Source organism: Sorex fumeus, unplaced genomic scaffold, assembly GCF_029834395.1.
Source record: "Sorex fumeus unplaced genomic scaffold, SorFum_2.1 ptg000024l, whole genome shotgun sequence".
Lineage (NCBI taxonomy): Eukaryota > Metazoa > Chordata > Mammalia > Eulipotyphla > Soricidae > Sorex > Sorex fumeus.
This window is the reverse complement of record NW_026606081.1, coordinates 2,085,396-2,108,384: the sequence shown is the minus strand read 5'-3', so window position 1 is coordinate 2,108,384 and position 22,989 is coordinate 2,085,396. Positions and strand designations below refer to the sequence as shown.

The following is a 22,989-nucleotide window of genomic DNA, read 5'->3' as shown; positions in this document are numbered from 1 at the left end:
GCCGAGGCGGGCGACGCCCCCCGGGACCCCCGCGGGCCGGAGCGCCTTAGCTGCCCCCCACGGGCCCCGCGCCAACTTCGCGCCGTCCCGCCGGCTCCCGCATGTTCCCGGACACCTGAGCCCGGGAAGCCGCCCAGGAGCCCCGCCGCACCCCCCGCGCCCGGGCCCCCGCGCCCGCCCCCCAGCGCCTCCCGGGAGGAGGATGCGGCCGGACGCGCGCGCCGCGAGGATGCTCGCGTGGCTGGTGGCCTCGGGGATCCTCCTGTGCGGGGAGCCGCGGGGCTGCGCGGGCCTCGGCCACGGCTTCGCCTCGGACGGCCGCGCGGGGGAGAAGGCGGACGCGATCGACTACCAGGACCCGTGCAAAGCCGGTCAGTGCGGGGCCAGCTGGGGCCGCGCGCGCGCGCGCGTCGCGGGTGGCGGGGGGACCTCACCTGTTTCCCTCGCGCGCGCCCGCCAGCCCCTCCTCCGCCTCCCTCCCTCCCTCCCGCGTCGCCTTCTCCCCCCCACCCACTCCCCTCCCCTCCGCCCGGTGGCCGCTGCAGCGGCCGGAGTTGCCCCGAGTTCTGTGCTAGTTGGTGGCCTCGGCTGCCCAGCTCCGGTCTCCGAGTTTCGGGGGGCGGGGGGCACGTCCCGGAGTCCCGAATCCCCCGGCCCGACGAAACGAGACCCCCCGAGCAGCAGCAGCCAGATGCGCCTGGTACGCGGGAGGGAGTTGCAGCCCCGGCGCCCCGCGGGCCGTGGGCTTCTGCAGGGGGGACCCCCGGCTCGTCTTTGTTCCCGGGCGCGGCTCCCCGGCGCGCGCCTGCAGTTTCCCCCAGGGGTGGGTGGGTGGGTGGGGATGGAGATGGTACCCTGAGACACCGCTGCCAATGCTTTTGCCCGGGATGCCAAGGCTGGGCTCCGGGGGGAGTGGACGACGGTGACCTTGGAAAGTTCGCACGCTGCACGCAACTCTTTTTTTTTCTTCTTTTTTTAATGTGCCCAAGTTGCAAATCCCATTCAAACTCGAGTTTCCCTCTCTGAGTTCACCCCTGGGAACTGCAGTAGGATGTCCACTGCCGAAAGCTCCGTGTCTCCTTGGGCTGCCCCCTCAGTGCTTGCCGACAGCCCCCGGGGGATGGGGAGACTTGGGGGTGTCCCCAGGAGAGCGTGTCCCCGCTCCCGCCACCTCCGAGCCGCACGCGCCGGGGCCCCTGGTCGCGGGGGCCCTGTCAGAGGCTGTCCAGGTGACACGCATTCGGTGCGAACTCGCGGGATGGGGAAGGAAGTTTAGACGCACGCAGGGGGCGGACTCCGGGAGTTGTTTGCAAGCTGATGGCACGTTCTGTCCCCGCTTCGAGGTGTGGGCTTTGGCGAGGCAAAGAGGAAGGGGTGCGCGCCAAGGAGCCCCGGCATCGCCTGCTCTCCATCCAGCCTTTGCCAGGCTCCAGCTGGGACTGTCAAACCTTTTTTTTTTTATGTCCGTGGGTCCCCGAACTTTATTCAGCTCCCCTTGAGCCCTAGAGGGGCCCGCACAGAACAAAAGCTGCAGGAAATCCCCCTGCCCCCCGGTTCTTGGACGGCACCTTGTGCTGACCAGGAGAAAACGTGGCTTGCTGGAGCGTGGTCCAGCTCCTGCTCCTTCCACTCTCGCTGCAGAGACTCCAAAGTCGAAGGCGTCTCTAACTGTTGTCAGTACCAAACTCAGCATACTGAGTTAATGCACTTGATTTTTAAAAAATTTAGTTGGAAATTTAATTGTTTTAGGTGCCACGGTTTACAGTACTGTTAACGGTGGGGTTTCAGGCATAATTCATTCTTGAACCACACCCATCAGCATCCACCACTTTCTTTTGCTTCTCAGTGTCCTTCTGTCACCTTTAGCTCTCAATCTGCCTCCCCCTCCCCCTGGCTTTTGGAGGACAAGACACTGGCCTGCTCCGGTGGGGGACAAGTGGCTCGGTAACTAGTATTAAATAAATCTGCAAGCATTTTGATTGGGACATTTGTTTTGAAGAACGTTTGCCGCTGGCTGGATGCTGTGCCTCGCTTGTTTTAGGTAGGGTAGAAATGAAGCGTGCTATTTCTACAGGGGGTCCAGGCGGATGCAGCTGTTTCTGTGCTCTGTCCTGTGAAAGATTCAATCAGCTATCGACATGAGAAAATCCAAGTGAATAAATCTCATTTTCTGCACGGATTAAAGTATAATTTCTGCTTTTTATAATATGCTTACATTCAGATGTGAGTCAATTTTAAGTAGTACCAAACTTTAAGAATTTCAGAAGTAATATTGTTTCAGGCTTACTTTATATTTAGAAATTTTCCAAAGTTGCAGTTGATGGGAACTTGGTGTTTTTTTTCCCTCTTCTATGTAAGAATAATTTCCATTTTTTAAATTTAAGTAATTGGACTTACCAAGTCCCCATTCACAAATGAAGTGTGTATTGAAACACTTCAAACACAAAAGTTTATTTTTCTTAGCAAATATCTAGAGCAGGGGTGGGGGAGGTCCAGCCTGTGAACCTTGTAAGACCTGTGAAATCAGGTGTTCTGCCCCTGGTACCTGATCTGGTACCTGTCCTAAGCTGCCCACTGCCAGTCTGCTCTTACAGTATGGTCTGATGGTGTTATCCAGGTGGTCCTTGGCGGAAAAAAGTTTCCCACTCCAGATAGAGCAAGAAAAATATTTTTAATAGAATTTAGTTTTTTTCCTTTTAAGTTTATTTTTTTAACAAAACAGCTAAAACTGAAAACTAAAACAAAAGCAACTTTGAGCAGATTATTACATTAGGCTTATTTCTTCCCAGTCTTCAGGTACAAGAGATAGGGGTGTGTGTGTGTGTGTGTGTGTGTGTGTGTGTAGTGCAATGAAAGAGAAACAAGGACAGCTAAAGTGGAAGCCTGAGAAACATACTCAGAATCTGAGATCCCTTTTTAAAATTATTGACCTTGCTTTTGTAATTAAGTGAAATGAAAGGCTTTAATTTACATCTTGGCTAGAGTGGCAAAATTTTAGTGCCTGCCTCCCTTTTGGCACTGTATAAGACAAGTAAAAGTTGTAATAACAGGAAAAACATTAAATAGTACATTGAAATCCCAAACAAGACTCAAAGAAGGGGTCATTAAAATAAGAAAGGTCAGGACAGCTCTGTGAGAGATAGCCAGGCCAAAGCAAGAGAGGGCTTCCTTCATTTCCCTGGGCACCTTAGTCTGCCCTTTCCAAAAATCAGAGTGAAATAAAGGTGCCTTTCTAATCTTTACTACTTAGGGATCCAGATATTTCTCAGCTGTACCAAGGCTCTATGTCATGCTAATTACCATGACAATTTATCTTAATGGTTTCAAAGCATTTTGAATATGTCATTTCAGTTTAACCAAACAACCCAATATGGTGGGCTTTGTTGTTAATATTATTATTATTGTACAGATAGGAAAACAAATGTTAGGTGGGGTCAATTGCATTTGTGACAATCACCCAGAAATTGATTCCGAATCCCCTGGGATGCAAAGCCTGTCTGCGCTGAATGATTACCCAGCATTCTTAGTTGGCCTGCTGGGAACTTTCTAGAAATATAAACAAGAGACATCGATCCAGGCTTACCTGGAGTTTAGTAGAAACAGTTATTTATGTCTAACACTAGGGAAATGAACAACAACACAGTTTCATCTTTTCCGAAGAAATTTGAAAATAAAATCCTTGGGGACAGAGGTCATAACTGACTTTGAATGTTGAGGTCTGGGATAGGATGGTGCAGGATCCAGTATGTCCTGCACAGCTTCTCAGTATTTGTAGGTGGTTAATATTGACCTTCAACTCACACATACAAGCTTTTATTCTAACCACGATCAAATGTTACCCAAGAAAAAAGTCCTTAATTCTGACTTGCTAACATATGTCATCATGACTATATTTGTGAAACAAGATAATTTATATAATTATATATACTAATATAAAACACAAACTTCAGTTTCAGGAAGCCATAGAACAAAAAGGAAACCGCATTAATTTCATTAACCGATGATTTATTTAGAGAGGGTTTTTTATTTTTATTTTTTAATATTTTTGGTATAAGTGAATCCAAACAAGTCTGTATTACATTGCTTCAGCTATATTTATTTAGCCAAATCCATTAGGCCAGACTAAAGGTAATTAATCTCTGTATAAATAGACACAAAGAAGCAGATAATTCAAAGGGGTGTCTGGCTGTCTTTGGGCAGAAAATAATCCTGTGAACTTAGATTTCTCTAGCTCTAGTTCCGGAGGGGGTTGAGAGACTCTGGGAAGCTGACCCAGCAGGAAATCATTCCAGAACAGAGTTTGAGGTGTTCCATTTCATTGTTGTGCTACTATACCGAGAGGTGTTAATCTGAGTATTCAGATCTATGAAGAGCCAGCTGAATTCCCTGTGCAATTTGTCTAGAGCTTCTATGGGACAACAGAGACCTGCCAAACCAAGCATTCACAAACACTCTTCCTCCTCCAAACTTCCTATTCCCCGCCCCCCCACGCTCCTTCCTTCCTGCTTTCTTTCCTCATGTTCTATTGAAAGGTATATCGGAAAAATGCTGGCGACTATAAATATACTCTCCAATAAGGAAGAGTGAAGAAATACATGATTTAAAGGATGAGTAGAGACTACTATGTCTGACGAGGTTAAGGGGTTTCCTTCTTGTCTTCTTAGGCAAGACTGAGGAAACTGGAAAAGACAAAAAGACTTTCTACTTTGAATATGTCAAACAAATGTCTTCTGGTTTTTGGTGGGCTCGGGGAAGCTGGGTATGATGCAATGTCAGTGAGTTTCAAGGCTGATTTAGCCGTAGAGACATTCTCCATAAGTCTTCCCCTACAAAGAGGGGCATCGGAGTCCTAAGGAATTATTTCTGCTCTTTATTATAATCAGTGCCTATTTGAGCTAATTTTTATAAAGTTATAGTTTAAGATCCTGTCATTATTTTGTCCTCCACACTGTACTTCCTAGCTTCCTTGGCATTCTCCAGGCTACTGCATTTTGGCATTTGATATTCAACCCCTTCGTCTACTTTTATTCTCTCATAAGCTTGTATTTGCAGATGGCTATTTCTTGGTCCGCACCTCTTCAGACTGCCAGACCCTTCTGTTAAAAATACATTTCATACAATTGCTCTCACCAAGAGACTCTTTTGTTCTCATTTTCAGTCTTTCATCTTGAAGATTTTCCTCTCTCCTTTTCTACAGTGCCAGCCCAGCAATGACTGTTTTGTGAAGGAAATGGCTGAGTAATGTATTACCTCTTATATACTTGGACACTCATCTTCATTTGCCAATAATAATTCTTAAATCCATGTCCCGAGGGCCTGTATGCTTTTTTTTTCATTCACTAAGGACAATTTCTGTTTTTGGTGGAAATAAAATCAGTTTTTCCTCTTAAATATATTCTCGGACTAAGCCAGCTCCAAATTTCCTCTTGGTTTGCTGAGAATTTCCTGAGGTCTCCCTACTTTTTAAGTCTCAGAGAGGGTAGTTGTATTGGCAAATACAAATTTCTATGTGAAATTATTTCTCTAGGGGAGCTTTGCAATAATTCATGGACTGCTTCTGCTTTCTATGCACCCTTTCTGTGTAGTTCTCTGTGGAATAGTTAAAGGTGTTCAAGAGGAACGCAAGAGATAGTCCAGGCACTAGGGCACATGCCTTATACATGGCCTAACCCAATTCCATTCCCCCCACCACATATGATTCAGGAGCACCACTAGGTGTGGGCCCACAACAAACTCAAACCGAAACAGTCCACTGAAGCTGTTTTTGAAAGTCAGTGTAAGATGTCACAGCGTGTCTCCTCCGTTCATGGCAGTTCACTTTACCACAAAAATCTATTCTAAACCATATCTGGTTCCTTCTAGAGAAGCTATTGTCTTCTTCCAGTGTATCTGTATTAATCCTGTTTTTATACCCTCATTAACAACTTTCCCAACTTAACAATTTCATCAGCTTGCCTGTCACTGATGCTATGTCCTTGGTAAACCTTTCAACAATATTAGTCACATTCACCAATCCTTAGGCCTTTTAAGCAGAGAGCTTAAAAGGAGGAAAGTTGGTGAGAATAACAATTTTCAAACTTGGGTAGATAATGCGAAGTGCCAGCTCTTTATCAATGGGAATAATATTTCTTTTTTCATCTGTTGTTTCTTATAGTACTTTGGTCCCAACTGCTTACAATATTTAAAACAAGGACCCTCTGTCAGCTTTGCTAAAATTTTTTTTCTAAGGAGTCCAATAATCGGTATAAGATGAGGGCTTGTGCAGGGGCCTGCAGGGTCCATCTGGTGTCTGGGTAGAGAGAGAGGAGGGACGTGCTCACCACCCTTGACCATCTTGAACCCTTAGCTGGGCCTGGGCTAGGCTAGGCTTCCCAGGGATAGAAGGGATTCTCTTTTGGGACAATTTTGAGGCCACTTACAGTTCTTTCCTTTTCCAAAAGGTGGAATTGAACCTGTGACTTCCCTCCTGAAGGAGGCAGGAAGAATTCATCTTCTCTGCCATGGTTAGAGAGGAACAATTTAACAGGCCTTCTTATTTTCCATAACTTATCTAATGACTAGTATAGCTTGGGGAGGAACATTACACACAGAAATGTCTAGCCTCAAAGCTATGAAATGAATGGCACAGACTGTCTTGTTCCCCAGAAAGCAGGAGGATGGAATCCTGAGCTTATTTATGTAGTTCTTACTTTTTGCTGGCCCTCAAGATGGATTATTGACTATGAGCTTTTGAGACATTGTGGGCTAGCTAATGCAATGCTTGTTCTGCCAGATTCTTACAAAATGTATGCTAACCCTGCCAAGCTGTTTAAAAGAGCTCAGTTATATATTTTATTAAGAGGCATTGTCAAGTTGGTATTAATTGAAATCCAGAAAGTAAACCGAAATGTTTTCTTTCCTTCTTTTTTATTTTTGTATTATACCTGGTGATGCTCAGGGCTTACTCCCAGTTCTGTGGGTCATATTAGAAAAAAAAAACATTTCTTCAATGATTGTTCTGAAAGCTGAAAGCATACATTAAGTCAGAAGTGCTGCTAAATTTTCCCTCGACTCTAATTTTATATATCATGTGATATTGAAATCATTCCCTTTTTAAAAGGTATTTTAGCAGTTTGCAATGGGTACCATCATTTGATAAACCAGGAGAGTCATTACAGAGATTCAGACACAAGTTTCATATTTCCTACCAAGCGTGCAGAGGTAGGAGGGTGGGACACTTCCTTCCTTACATTTCTCACCTGCATTAAACTGTCACCACCTAGGAAGTGTGTATCACAGGTCACCTTGAATGGCACTGTCTGGCCCCTGAAATTTCAGCCAGTGTTTTTTTTTGCACACTTTCCTTTCGCCTTGAGTAGACTGGAAATGTTTATCTGGGTAATTTTTGTTCTTGTACAACTGTGGGATCTGTTCAGTGGACTGACCATCCCGAAGAAAGGAGGAATTCTATTCTTCTTCCTCAGCCTTTTGATCACAAACACCCAGTAATTTTCATGGCATTTAGTGTTTTGTACTTAGATTATTGGGTCATAAGGTATACTGCATTCCAGGGAAGGCAAAGCCTCTTCAAGACACCCATTGAAACCCTTAAAAATGCTAGTCATCACTCATTACTAGGAAAGAGCCCAATGGAAAACTTTCTAGAGAATGAATTTGTGGACTTAATATACCTGACCTGTGGGGAAATTTCACCTCATAGTATTACAGTTCCCACATTTACATTTCAAATTATAAGCAGCCTCCAATCATCACCCTATCCCCATAATTGGCCCTGGGAGAAAACTGGTATCTCCCAAGGTTGCATGGCAGCTGTGTCCTTTGTTAGAGTCCAGAGTCGACCACCCCTCAAGGACATAGAACAGAACTGATAATGCAAATCACATAGCGAGGTTTATTGTTCCATCCCGCTGGGGTCCAAGTATCCACCTGGTGCAGCAGGCTTCAACAAGAACCCTGAGCCCTAGGTTCAGCAAGTTCTTATACTTTCATTTTGGCAAGTAAGCATTACTCAGCAAGAATACATATATTTTGTTGTTGTTGTTTTGGTCCTCAACATCCAGCCCACTCCCTGACAGTTACATTCCAGAGACCTAATCTCATTCTGGAGATGTAATCTTTGACAAAAGCATCTGGTTTGGGGACTGGAGTGAGAGCACAGCGGGTAGGGCATTTGCCTTGCATGCAGCCGACCTGGGTTAGAGTCCCAGCATCCCATGTGGTCCCCTGAGCACCGCCAGGAGTCATTCCTGAGTGCAGAACCAGGAGTAGCCCCTGTGCATCACCAGGTGTGACCCAAAAAGCATCTGTTTTTTTTCTGCTTTTCTTGTTCCTTGAAGAGGTCTAAGTTACTCAGAGCCTGTCATGGCAGTTCTCCAGCTAAGTGGGTCCTAGCACCTTCACGGTGTAGATATAGAGAACTTGGTGTGGGGTCTGTGTTCCAGATGCCTTTCTACTTCCCGAATCCTCCATGCTGGCTCTCCAGCCTGTATAAGTGTGCTGGGTCTCAATATTGAAGCGATGGTGGTTCTGGCATTGCTCCCACCTCTTGTGGTGCTCCCTACTAGGGCTTCCTCTTGCCTTTATTAGCCTTGTGTTTTCTCCAAGCTCTGTGATCCCAGTACACGGACACTTTCAGTTGTGTGGGAGAGAGGCCAACCCTGCTACCAATCAAGAGAGTTTTATTAGGCGAGAGAGGTACAGCCAACATGTTCCAGTTATCTCGTGCAAGGGGAAATGTGCACACCATACTTTAATTGCAGTTAAGTGGTGCAGAAGAGGTAAGGCTGCATGTGTCACCCAGGTTTGATTTGTGAGAGCAGCCTTTCCAGGTGGATGGAGGCAGGGGCTGAAATGCATGCGAGAGGAATTCAGTTATCACAGCCCCATTCTTGGCACAGGTGTGGAGCATCCCATGAAATTATTTCACACATTAGGTTTGTGCTGCGTGTTTGTTGAATTGGCTTTCTGTTGTGCTCATTGACTTGATTAGGAACCCATGAAGAGTGTGAAGAACATTCTTTCAAATGCAGGCAATTGGGGAAAGTGGTTTACAGTGTACATTATGGATGTAAATGATGTGTGAATGCCTTTGAGAAAACAAATATGCTACAATAAGTTACTTAAGTAATGATCTTTTTCATTCACAACTGGGGCTTTGAGATCAAATGCTTGAAAACTTTTAAGGATCATCAGGCTAAGGAAACTTCTTGAGGGCCAATCTTATTTCTCTCAGATAGGAAGTCTGCTATATATTTGATGTATATGTAATATTTACTGCCTTACTGTTTCTTCGAAGAAAGCACATTAATTTTAGCAAATTGCCCTGTTTTTTAGGACTTTTTCCTGATTATACTTGTTTTCTAGCAAATGGATAAGAGTATCAGATAAAACAGCTTCCCTTTTCTGCCTCTTTCTCTCCAGAACCTCAGAGAAAGGACAAGCATTTCTTTTAGATATTAGTTCCAGGTGAGGATGTAATAAGCATTTTCTTGAGCCTTGGTGGATGTGGCCAGCAGGAAGTCACCAAGGGAAGGATGAGTGGAGTACGCCATCTGGAATACAATTATGTATTTACACAGAAATAACTTTATGCACATGGCTCTAAGTGACAATATTTATAAATTCATTGAACCTTTATTGAATAATTTAAAGGAATCATGGACTTATTGGTGAACAAAATCTGATATAATTCTTGACCTGGTATAGTCTTAACATTACAATTTTTAGGTAGATGACCTTTTATTATCATTTTAGCTGTTTATATTCTAACAACATGATTGTAAGTTCAAGTTATTTCAGTAATTGCTTTAATCACTTGAAGATCGATATTAGTAATCATGAAAAAAATCTATTCTTGTAATTTTTTCTTGGATAGAGGATGAATAAAACTTGGTGGAAGTCATAGCAGCACTTTTTAAAGTAAGCATGTTCCAGATTGCAGAGTTTGTGAGAGCACTGAGGTGGGATGTAAATGATAATGCAATTATTACGCAGTTTCTGGAACGTATTCTTTGAGAAATCGCAGGTTTCATTTCTCCCGCAAATACCATGTTATAAAAACTTAAACTCCCTCTGTTATATTCCCTATATTACTTGCTAGAGTGCATTTTGTCCTTTGGATTTTATCATTCAACACTGTAAAAGGTGTATATTGTTGTCATTTTCTTTGTTCACAGATCCAGAGAAGAAAAAAACCACATGAACAAATAAATGAAATGAATGTCTCAGCTTTTCATGTGCGTTAGTCTACTGTTGTTTTGGAAACTGAACATAAGCTTTGATGTCTTTAAATCATCGACAAGGGAATGGGTTGGCATAAAAGCAATGGAATCAAAGATTAGAATGATAAATACTAGTATGAATTCTCTCACCATGTTTGTGGATGAGAGAACGAGTGAGTGATGTGGATGAGTCTTGGGCACATGTATTGAATTTTCTCAGTGTCAGTCTTTATTCAGCACTTTAGAACTGTTCAAACTCCAGATTTCCAAATCCTGGGTTCTCTTGTCTCTGACAGGGAAGTAAGTAAGTCTCTGGGGTCCATAGCTCATTACCCTACACTGAGGGGGAGATGTTTATCCTGGCCAGTGGTCACCTTGCTACGGCATAAGGTTTCTCATGGCACCAAGGGAATCCTGCCTGCCACTAGGTCACAGCTGTAATATCTTGTCATACCCAACTTTGCCAAAGTTAGCTTGGAGAGCAACATAGCAAGGATTTCCCTCCGATAACCTCAGTCCACCTCAGTCCACCAGTGAAGTATCTGCCCATCTCTGCCCTATGTTGCCAGGCAGGGAGCCCCAGTAGAGAACATGTCTGAGGCCTTTAGCTCTCTCTGGCACTCAGCATGCTGGCTGAGGCCCTGGTGGCCCCTAAGCAGAGACCCTCGGCCACATTGGCCCTCACCCGTGTGCTGATCGTGTGCACTCACATTATCATCAGAGCTTGGTGTGTTGCTCAGTCAGATTTTTTACTGGAAAGAGGATTATGATTTGTAGGTTAGAGCAGCAGAACAAAACTCACGGATGGAATGAGGCCAACTCTTTCAAGTTTGAGTCCAGATGCAGAGAACAAAAACCAAAGTCATGAGAACTACAGGGAAGTTTCCCCAGCTTAAAATAGTTGATTAAATAATGACACATTAAAAAAGACTGAAAAATTTGTTCATTTGGGGGCTACACCCTGCCATGCTCAGTGTACTCATAGCTCTCAATTCAGGGATCACTCCTTGTGGTACTCAGGGGATTTATGTGATGGTGCAGATCAAATCAGGGCCACCAAATGCAAGATAAGTGTGAGACCCAATGTTATTTCTCTGTCCCCTAAAGAGACAGTTTTCTAAATATCAATTTGCATTTTAGTGTTAGGTCTGATGGCGGAAAAGGCCAAAGTGGATACTTTGCCTGATGGAGCCACTGGTATGGTTCCTAGCATTACGCATTTAGTCCCCAGATCACCCAGAGTAATCCCTGAGCACCATGCGGGGAGTACTACTAATCACTGTTGGGTATGCACAATAAACAAAAGAGAAAGAATGGGGCCGGGGCAATAGTATAGTTGTAGGGTGCTTGCTTTGGGAGTGTTGAGCTGAGTTTGATCCCCAGTATTTCATATATTTCCAGGAAGATCCCTGAGAGCATGGGATAATAATTTGTCAGGAAACATAGGTGTAACCCTGGGCACATTGGTGTTTAATTACATTATCTTGGTGTAAATATTTAACAGTCCTGATTTTAAATTCTCTCATTATAATTCTCTTCATAACTTTGGAGAGTGAAGCCTAGTCTATAAAAAGTATAAGGATTGAAGTTTATGATACACTTAAGTATGAAGTTTGTGGTACACCTGCACAATGGAGTACTACAGAGCTGTTCCGAAAAATGAAGTCATGAAATTTGCCTATAAGTGGGTGGACATGGAGAGTATCATGCTGAGTGAAATGAGACAGAAGGAGAGGGACATATATAGAATGACTGCATTCATTTGTGGGATATTAAAAAAAAAGTAGTATGAGACTAATAGCACAGCGGGTAGGGCATTCGCCTTACAAGCGGCCAACATAGCCGACCCGAGTTCGATTCCTCCGCTCCTCTCGGAGAGCCCGGCAAGCTACCGAGAGTATTCGATATGCCAGACACAGTAACAACAAAGTCTCCAATGGAGACGTTACTGGGCCCGCTCGAGCAAATCGACGATCAACGGGAGGGCCTTTACCTTTACCTTTATGAAACTAATATCCAAGGTCAGGGAAAACAGGGAATAAGAGAACTGGTTGAAAACTACTTCAAGTGTGTGTGGGGGGGTGGAGGGTGGTTAAGATAAAGGAAGATCCAGTAGACAACAATAGTTGGGAGCAATCATTCTGAATTAAGAATTAACATTTCAGCATCTGTTTGCAAATCCTAATGCCTAAAATGAGAGTGGGGGAGAGAGGGAGAGGGAGAGGGAGAGGGAGAGGGAGAGGGAGGGAGAAAGAGAAAGAGAGAGAGAAAAAAAATGGAAAGAGAGAGAAAGAGAGAAAGAGAGAGAGGGAAAGAGAAAGAGAAAGAGAGAAAGGGAGAAAGGGAGAAAGATTGAATATAGAGGTGCCTGCCATAAAGAAAGGGTGTGGCTAGGAGGGTGGGAGGGAGACTGGGGACATTGGTGCTGGGAAATTATACTGGTGGAGGGATGGGTGTTGGAACATCGTATGACTGAAACACAATTATGAATAGCTTTGTGATGTTCTATCTCACGTGTATTTTATTTGAAAAAGATAGTTTGTTTTAAAAAATAAATGTATGAAGTTTGGTATGAAGTTGTGACATACTATAGAGATGTATACTAGTGCACCCAATGTTTTGTACCTGATATGTTTTAGGAAAATGCTGGAGATGAAAATTAGTCCTTAATATTAGGATTTTATTATCTACATGAAAATATTAATAGATCATGGGTCCAGAGAGATATTACAGCAGAGAGAGCATTTTCCTTGCACACAGCCAACCTGGGCTCCATCCTCGGCATCGCATATGGTCCCCCAAGCACCACCAGGATTAATTCCCAAGAATCAGGAGTAAACTCTGAGCATCACTGGGTGTGGCCCCAAAAGAAAATAAAAAGAGATCTTTGAATTATCAACAATAAAGTGCAAGGAACAAATACGTGGCGACACAGGAATGCATCAGTTGTTCTTTGGATAGACAAAACTTCCTAGCAAAGGAGACATGAATTGACCACATGAATATGAATCATGGGAAATTAATTTAGTGAAAATTAAAGCAATCTGATGGTTTAATTTCACCTACATTAAATCAAGATAAGTGAGCATGTAAATGGTAATCCAATGAAGTTGGTATAGGAAATACAGAGCAAGTGGGAATAATAAAACTTATAGTGAAAGTAGAGTTGAGCATTGATGAGTCTTTATGTTTATAATCTATCAATCACTGTCACTGTCACTGTCCTCCCGTTGTTCATCAATTCTCTTGAGCAGGCCCAGTAACGTCTCCATTTTGAGACTTCTTGTTACTGTGCTTGGCATATAGACTATGTCATGGGTTGCTTGCCAGGCTTTGCCGTGCGGGCGAGATACTCTCGGTAGCTTGCTGGGCTTTCCTAGAGGGGCAGAGGAATCGAAAGCAGCTCAGCCGGGCTGGCTGCGTGCAAGGCAAACGCCCTATTGCTGTGCTATAGCTCCAGCCCTTACTCTATCAATGGAACAGGAATTAGATTTAAGTGTTCAATTGCTGGGCCAGAGAGAGATTACAGTGGGTTAAGACTCGCCTTGCCCATGGCCAACCTGGATTCAGTCCTTGACACCCTGAGCACCACTGGGAATGATCCCTGAGCACAGAGTCAGGGGTAATACATGAGCATTGCCAGGTGTGGCCTGCCACATTATTTTATCTTTAAAGTTCTTTCGCCTGTTAGATGGCCTGGGTAAAGTTGAGATGGGGAGGGAAAAGGAATCACAGATAATATTGCTGTGCTTTCACAGCTGAGAGACTGGGGATGGGGATACAGATCATTGAGGTAAGAAAGGTTTTTTTAAAAAAGTGTTTTAATTAAAAAATTTAATCTTGGGAGTTCAAATTGATAGAGCACTGGGTAGAGCACTGGTCTTGCACATGACCAATTTGGATTTGATCCTTGGAACACCAGAGCACCACTAGGAATGATCTCTAAGCACAGAGTCAGGAGTAAGTCCTGAGCACCACTGGATATGGCCCGAAGAAGGAAGGAAGGAAGGAAGAAAGAAAGGAAATTTCGTTTTGAAATTCCTTTGAGTTGCACAGGATGTTCAACTCTTACGCAGTCGAGGAGGAAAACTTCATAGGTGACTAGGTATCAGGTACTGAGGTAGAATAAGAAGTGTTTTGTCCCAGTACTGGGAAAAACAGCTCAGAGTAAATATTGCTCTGGTTTTACCAAATAAAGTTTAAGCAAAAGACAAGAAAAAGATTCAAATAACTGTTTCCCAGAACAAAATTTAATACTATTCACAAGAACGTAAATGTATCTAGTAACCAAACAGTTAATATTCAATTACTGTTGTATCTGATATCTGACTAGTGTTATACTGTATTGTCATAGAAAAGAAAATTAAAGCAAAAAGAATAAACCTGGAAGCAATTGGAATGTTTGTCAGCAGGAACAATGTTTGGTAAAATGTTATATCTTTAGTAGGGAATGTAATTAACATTTTTGAAGGAATTAACCACTTATCTGTTAATGTCTAGAGATATCACTGGTACAAAAAAAAAAGGAAAAATGCTTTCTAAAACCCATTAAAGTATATAAATGTTTATGTATCACTTACACATGAAAGATAAGGAGGCAGGAAAATAGGTGAATGATTCCTCCCAAGCTTTTGGTACTCATGAGTTGAGGAAAAGGGATTAGGATGGAGTGTGGAGACTATATAATTTTTCTTTCCTATAACTAGATTGTTTCACTTGTGTAAGTGTAAATTTCTTTGCAACTTTTATGCCTTAAAATTATTAAATGTACAATAATTTGTAAAGATTATATCAGGATGTTAAAGAGTATGTTGTATAGAATCACAGCCAAGAAATATTCATGTGGATAAGGGTTTGTAAGAAGTGTCATGGTTTTCTAAAGAGTGCCATATCGTTATTTTTTTTCTTTTTATATTTCACTATCTGTGAGCTGGTGCAGTTTCCAGACCTCTTGAACATTTTTTGGGAAGCCTCCACCCCTCCTATCCCTGAAAAGAAGAAATGTCCAGAATTCAGATGAGAAGTATGGTGGCAAAAACACTTTCTGCAGTCAAGGGTAGAAATCATGGAACTGGTAACAAAGAAATAAGGAAAGACACGGCCATGGCAAGATTGTAGGATGCAGGAAAACCGGCAAATCTTCGTTTCATTTTTATTTACTAACAATCAACAGAATTAAGAAATATCATTGGCAGTTGTACACAAAATATTTAGGGTCACGCCTTACATAATATTGTGCAACTTCAAGTGGCACTCTTAAAACTGAGAGAAAGGAAACTTGAGTCAATGCAAAGATACACATTTCTCATGAGTTGAAAGACTGAGCAATATTAAGATGTTATGGACCACCCTACGGCCCCAAACTTCTTTCCTGGCCCTTTGCACTCGAAGGAGCATTCTCTCTTGGTACTGACAATGTTTGATGCTGTACTTGAAGTCTGTCTTTCAGGCACAGTCTGGGGAATGCCTATGTTTTACAAAAACTATATAGAGAAGTTAGGGTAAATGAACCTATATCACACTACAAACTTATGAAAAAGTCATGCAGCTAGTGGGACCTTTTCAGATACCCAAGGATCTGTGGCTGTGCTTCGCCTTGAGAAATGAACAATATTTGCCTATGCATCATACATCAGTTGCTGCAGGAAGGAAAACAACTGTCTGTTCTGCTGAAACTACTAGGAGGCAAAACAATTTTCTCTCAGTGTTTGTGAAACTTGCAATCTCCAATCATGTTTATGTCCTGCTAACTGCCTCTCAAATTATCATACTTGTGAAAATTATAAATAATTTACAGTTTTCATTTCTAACATGGTCATATGATTAGGATACTTGTGAAAATTGCAAATGATTTATAGGTATACTTTTTATTTATAACATGTTCCTGCTATAATAATAAAACATTACAAAATAACACTATAACATTTGTCATTTTTACTTCCAAATAAATTACAGATGTCATAGCCAGAAGCCAATGTCCAACTGGATGTAAGCTTTAGTTGAGAAAATCTGTTAGTGCAAAGGGTGAAATCCCCATAGAAAACTCTGCAGGAATCTATAAAAATTTACAGTATGTTCTCCCTTAATTGTGTTGCTTTTGCTCGTCTCTGGTTTTTTTTGTTTGTTTGTTTGCTTATTTCCACTGTGGAGAAGTCCGTGTTCTCTCTTGAACACACACTTCTCTCATTCTCTCCCCTCACATCTTTCTAAATAAGTTTCAATTAAAAAAATACCTCTTTCACCCCAAAAGAAAGTATAATTATAAATACACATAGCAATATAGAGGACCTAGTATAAGCAAAACAATCTTGTGAATAATGACAAAAGTTCAAGTTTTTATTCTACTTAACGCTATAATCCTTAAGATAAGGTTGGCTTTTTTCTTTTTTCCCTAAAGATAGACAAAGGGTTCATGGAATGGAACAGAGAATATAAAATAACTCAGACTAACAGACAGAACGCAATTATGAACAACTTTGAAATGCTCCATCTCATGGTAATTCAAAAAAAAAGAATTAATTTTTGCTCTTTAAGATGTAGTCTTATAAAAACTAAAACTAAAGATTTGGAGCAACTTTTAATTTACACATATCATTAAGAACCTTGTATCTAAGACCTAGAGGATAATATCAAATTTCAATTGTTAGAGAACTAACAACCCTGTTAAAAAATGTGTAACAGATTTAAACAGATAGTTTACCAAAGATAGACACTAATTTTGAGCACATGGACATAGGCTAAATTTTATTAGTCTTTTGGAAAATATAAAAGAACAGCAAAATGTAACTATATTCATGTAGCACTGTAGCACTGTCGTCCCGCTGTTCATTGATTCGCTCAAGCAGGCACCAATAGCGTCTCCATTGTGAGACTTGTTACTGTGTTTGGCATATCGAATACATCATGGGTAGCTTGTCAGGCTTTGCTGTGAGGGTGAGATACTCTCTGAGAGGAGCAGAGTAATCAAACCCGCGTCTGCCGGGTCGGCCGCATGCAAGGCTATTGCTCCAGCCCAACTATATTCATATTTAGTGTATATTTTAAATTACAGGCAAATTGAAGGACATTAATCAAAATATTTTATCATAAGTTCGTTAAAAGATAGATTATACCAAGTGCTGAACACTTATCCAGAATTGGTGCAGTGCAAAATACTACAACCCCCATGGAGATGTCTATAAATAAGCTTTCTGCATGGTGCAGTGAATCCTCTCCTGTGGACACAGGAGATGGAAGCTTACATGCTCACCATGCTTCTAGACAGCTCCAAAATGAAAGTAACCATGATTTCTATCCATAGGTGTGGTCCAGTGTGCAACGGAGTATTACTTAGCTTTGAAAAGGAATGAATGGTTAATAGAACAACATTGAGGGGTCATAAGATAGAATTGAGAAGACTCTTGGGTGGCACATGGGTGACCCAGATATGAGTCCCAGCACCACATTGGGTCCCCTGATCCCTGCCCCAAGTGATCCCTGAGAACAGCATGGTGTGGCCACAACAGCAGCACAGATACAACTTAATTGTGCTGATGTTTGATATCTGCAATAAGTCATTTCCTGGGGGTAGGGCAGCCTACAGAGGGGGCTCCTGCAAAGAGATTGCAAAAATCTTTGAAAGGGTTTGCACAGGTGATGGATGTGTTTATCATTTTGATTTTGGCTATGGTTTCTGAGTTCTGTGGAGCTAATAGAATTGAATAATTCAGGGTATTTTATTTAATTTAAATCAATTAGTGAAGCTATTAAAAATAAGTTCAATCTTCACCAGCTTTAAAAGGAACGGAAGGAGTTAGGAAGTTAGCTCAAGGGGCTGGAGTGCATACTTTTCATGCAGGAACCTCAGGTTTAATTCTCAGCATTTTATGATCCCTTGGGCATTTATTACTGGGAATATACCCTGAGCACTGTGCTAGGAGTAGTCTCCAGCACAGTCAGATGTGACCAAAATATATAAAAATAGAAAAGATTTAAATACTTTCCCTCTTTATATTAAAGATGCTTATATTTAACTTTCTGTCCTATTTTGCATATCTCATTTGCAAAGGATTTGATGTACTGAATTCTTCCTATTCAATGTGACTTTCCATACTCACATTTGGTTCTTATCTCCTGGGCCATATTTGCCTGTTCATATTTTCTCCCTCTTCTCTTCCTGTGTTGGCAAACCATGTTTATACTCCCTCCTTTCCTCCTTGGGCTTAAAACACTTTTATAAAGGTGAAATTTGGTTTAAATTAATATCAAATGCTACTTTTTAAGAAAATTTTTATTAGTGAGACACCATGAGGTACAGTTGTAGACTTACAAATTTTTGTGCTTGGGTTTCAATTATACAATGATCAAATACCCATCCCTCCACCAGTGCCCATTTCCCACCACCACGGATCCCAGTATCCCTCCCACCCCCCATCTCCCCCATCCCACCCACCCTGCCTCTGTGGCAGGGCATTCCCTTTTGTTCTCTCTCTCCTTTTGGGTGTTGTGGTTTGCAAAAGAGGCATTGAGTGTCAATCATGTTTGGTCTATCGTCTACTTTCAGCATGCTTCTCCTATCCTGGGAGGATCCTCCCAACACCCTTTATTTGGTGCTCCCTTCTCTATCTGAGCTCCCTTTTCCCCTAGCATGTGGAGTACTATGTAGCTATGTAGAAAAGATGAAGTCATGAAATTTACATACAAGTGGTACTACATGGAAAGTTTCATGTTAAGCGAAATGAGTCAGAAAGAGAGGGATAGACATAGAAAGATTGCATTCATCTGGGGAACATAAAGTAACAAAAATAGGAAACTAACACCCAAGAGTGGCTGAGATTAGTACCAGGAATTTTGCTCCATGGCTTGGAGGTCAAATGCTTCTTTGAAGGGGACATAGATTAAGAGCGATGATTATGGATTTGTTGCTGAAGTTAGCAGTAATTCAGTATATGAAGATCAATGTTGTGACACCTGATCTGTTTTCAAAAATCATCACTTGCTTTTCTGAATCATCCCCTAGTAGAATCATGTACAAGGGACCCCACAAATTCCCAGGGAGGTGGTAGACACCTGCATTATATTTGAGGAGCAGCTCTATTTGTCTTTCTAGGGTCATCATGCTGCAGTTCGATTCTAGCATATAGACTGTTTTCTGAACACTGTCGTGTTGGTGTCAGCAAATTGACTTAAAAAATTGACTTAAAATTGACTTAAAGAAAAAAGGAAGAGAAATCTTTATTATGATTATGTTTGTTTCTTTTTTAGATGGTCTCTGACTTCTTTCACTAGATAATAGTAAAGTTAAAGATGTTAAATATAGTTTGGACTTTGAGCATACTTCCATTTACTCTCTGACCTTTTAAGAAAATGTTTAGCGGGACTGAGAGATCTCAACCAACTGAACACTTGCTTTGCATGCAGGAGGAGGTCTGGGTTTGATCCCAGGCACTGCATAGTCCTCTGAGCACTGCAAGGAGTGTACCCTCTGCCCCGGTCCTTGGTACTGACCCAGGAGTAGTGAATGAGCACTACTAGGTGTGACCCAAAAAACACCTCCCAACCCTGCAGCAAAAAAAAAAAGGAAAATATTTTGAAACTGATCCATATAGTTACTTAAAATTAAGTATAGCAAACACAATACTTCTTGGTTGTTTTAAACATATTAAGTAAAAATTATAATCCTAATAATCATTAAAACCATGAAGCAGATACTCTTGTGATACCTATTGACCCAGGAAACCAAGGCACAGAGTGATTAAGCAATTTACCCTAAATCACAAAAATAGCAAGTGTCAGGGCCAGAAGTACAACAAAGGTGGCCTGACTCCAGAGTGTGGACCTGTAGCAGCTGGCTTGTTCTGCTCTCCCAACTGACATGCAGAATTTAAAAAATCCAACATGGAGAGTATAAGGTGAATTTGTGGTGGACAGCAGAGCAATTTAGGTGAAAATCAAGGAATTTATTTTCTAACAAGAAAGGTCAGGGTCATTGATTTTTTAAAAAATTAATTATGCAGTCTCTTCAGGTTACTCCGTGCAAGAGTGATTGTGAAACTTGTCGATTTTGAAATTCAGCTTTACCATCTTTAGTAAATCACCACTTTGAATCAGACCTGTATTTATCCAGAATAACGGGCTCAGACTTGGTTCAACGCCTCCTGCTCTCTGCTTCTCAGTGTCCTATCCATGGAAGGAGTCCATGGAGGAATCAAACTCATTCCCAAAATTTTTATGACTTTAAGTTTTTCCTGAAATCTGCTTTATATTTGCTGCATCCATTCTAGTCGCAAAATCAGTAAGCATTTAGTTCTGTAATTGTGTGCAACGAAAACACGTGAAATAAAGCAGGCTTGGGAGATTCTGACAGCTTGCTTATTTTTCTTGAAACTTTTTGAAAACATATTTTCTTGAGAATGTGTTTTTGACACAGTGATTTAAAAAAAAATCCTAAAAATTATGCACATGTAACTCGGGAAGCTTCTCATTAGGAAGAGCACACTTGTGACTGGAATTTGGCTGGGGCTAGTGATTAAGAAAATGTCATAATTCTGGTTTTAACGAAAGACTCTGTAGCAAATACAGTGTTATATGCTTTTGTACTCAGCTGTTTTCTTTCCAGGGCTGTCAATGATATTTCTTTTGGTATGGGCAGTTTGAGTTTTTGTTTTTCATGACACATTATAGTAATTCCTGTTTATTGCATTCAAATTGTCACATACATCATCTATAGATAAGTGCATATTTTATTATTCAGGCAGCTATAGTTCTTGTTAGAAATTATAGTATTTTTAATAGAGTTTTGTCCTATAAAAAGATTATAGTCAGGTCAGGATTAATAGAATCAGAACAGAGATGATGTTAATAAAAAGCGCAGAATAGGACCACTTTTTTTTTCAGTGCTTAAATATTAGCCTTGTTTATTCATCCAAGAGGATTTCATTTTCCTGTGTTTGATATTTTTTTTCCCCTTTATTTTATTTTATTTTTTTTACAGTTGTAGATTTACAATTTTTTGTGCTTTGGTTTCAATTATACAATGATCAGATACCCATCCCTCCACCGGTGCCCATTTTCCACCACCATGGATAATATCCCTCCCACCCCCATCCCCCCATCCCCCCTGTCTCTGTGGCAGGGCAATCCCCTGTGTTCTCTCTCTCAGAATAGGACCACTTTTACATAAGAGACGGCTTGTAATTTATGATAAGGTAAGCAATGTTACAATATTCAAATGTCCATTTAGGATAATAAATTAAGTTGATACAAAAGATAGTAAATCTTTGCAGCAAATAGTGCAACGGGAGTTGAAAAGAAAGATGTTTTCTTTTCTTGCTCACTTTGAAAATTCACACCTCAATTGAGGTGTGAATTGTGTTTTATGTAAGATAGGATGAGACCTATAAGGAGCCAGAAATTTTTCTATAGAAATTGGTCCCCCCCCACCCCTGCACTTTCAGATGTCTACTTTTTTTTTAATTAGTGATACACCATGAGGTACAGTTGTAGACTTAAAAATTTTCGTGCTCTGGTTTCAATTTTACAATGATCAAATACCCATCCCTCCACCAGTGCCCATTTCCCACCACCACTGATCCCAGTATCCCTCCCACCCCCCATACCCCAACCCCACCCTGCCTCTGTGGCAAGACATTCCCTTTTGTTCTCTCCTTTTGGGTGCTGTGGTTTGCAGAAGAGGCATTGAGTGGCAACCATGTTCAGTCTACAGTCTACTTTCAGCATGCATCTCCTATCCTGGGAGGATCCTCCCAACACCCTTTATTTGATTTTACAACAACCTAAAAGAATAAGAGTATTGCTCTTCTCATTTTAGAAGCAGTTTGAAACGAGGAGGAGTTATGGGGCTGGCTTAGGCACAGTTGTAAGTGGAGGGGCTGTGCTACCCATGGCCAAGTTCCACCCCTGACAAAGGAGACTAGTAAGCACTAAGCAGCTTTCAGGCTACCTGTAACTCAGGTAACCCTAACTCAGGTAACAGGGTTACCTGAGTATTGGACTGGGAGGCAGGCATGGTCTAGGTGAGCCATCTTCAATCTCTTTACTCTTGTGGACTGATTTATAAACGGGGTGAGACCAGTGGATTTCAGCAGCCTGGTGTGCAGTTGGTGGTTCAGCAAGCCTGAGGCTTTGTTGGGGCGAGCCCGGGGAAACGCCTTCCTGGGAGGATGGCTAGATTGTTTCAATAATTTAAGCCAGATTCAATCCTGGCACAGGGGGAGTAGTCATGAGGTCAGAGGTGTTAAAATTCTTGAGACATTTTGAAAACAGAGCCAGCTGGCTATGCAGATGAACACAATGTGTGTGTTTGAGGGAAAGAAAGGAAGAGCTGAGGAAGAGAGAGGAGCAGGATGGGGAGAAAGACAAGGAGGGAGAAATGTATCCAGAGTTTAAAATGCTGGAAACCAGATGACTTAAGGAGATCCCTGAGGGCATAGTGGGATTCTGAGAAATCAGTCTGGAGTTTAGATGCGTATCCAGACATGATGTGAAGTAGGTGTGGAATGCTTGAGCCAGGTTCACAGGAGAGCCTGCGCTGGATATATATTGTAGGATAACACTGGGTTTGTCCTTTCAGCCTTGCCGATAGGAACTTAGGTTTATCGGGTTACACCCATTGCAGTGCTGCAGTGCTCCTGAGTCACTCCCATTCCTTTGTTTATCTGTGCCCTCCTCCCCAACCAGTTAATCACCCTTTTCCCTAATCAGATTCTGTTAGCTTGTAAGATCAGATTCTTCTAAGACCACTGAATTTGTGTTGATATCTGACTTGGAA

The 22,989-nt window shown here is 41.9% G+C and overlaps 1 protein-coding gene across 1 annotated transcript in view; it reads left to right on the top strand.

Moving 5' to 3' along the window:
* The first annotated feature begins 202 nt into the window (after positions 1-202).
* Positions 203-22,989, top strand: part of TLL1 (tolloid like 1) — a 218,111-nt gene continuing 195,324 nt past the window's right edge. Inside the window, exon 1 of the mRNA XM_056114096.1 lies at positions 203-371. Coding sequence (XP_055970071.1) covers positions 203-371 — 169 coding nt within the window. The remainder of the gene's footprint in view (positions 372-22,989) is intronic.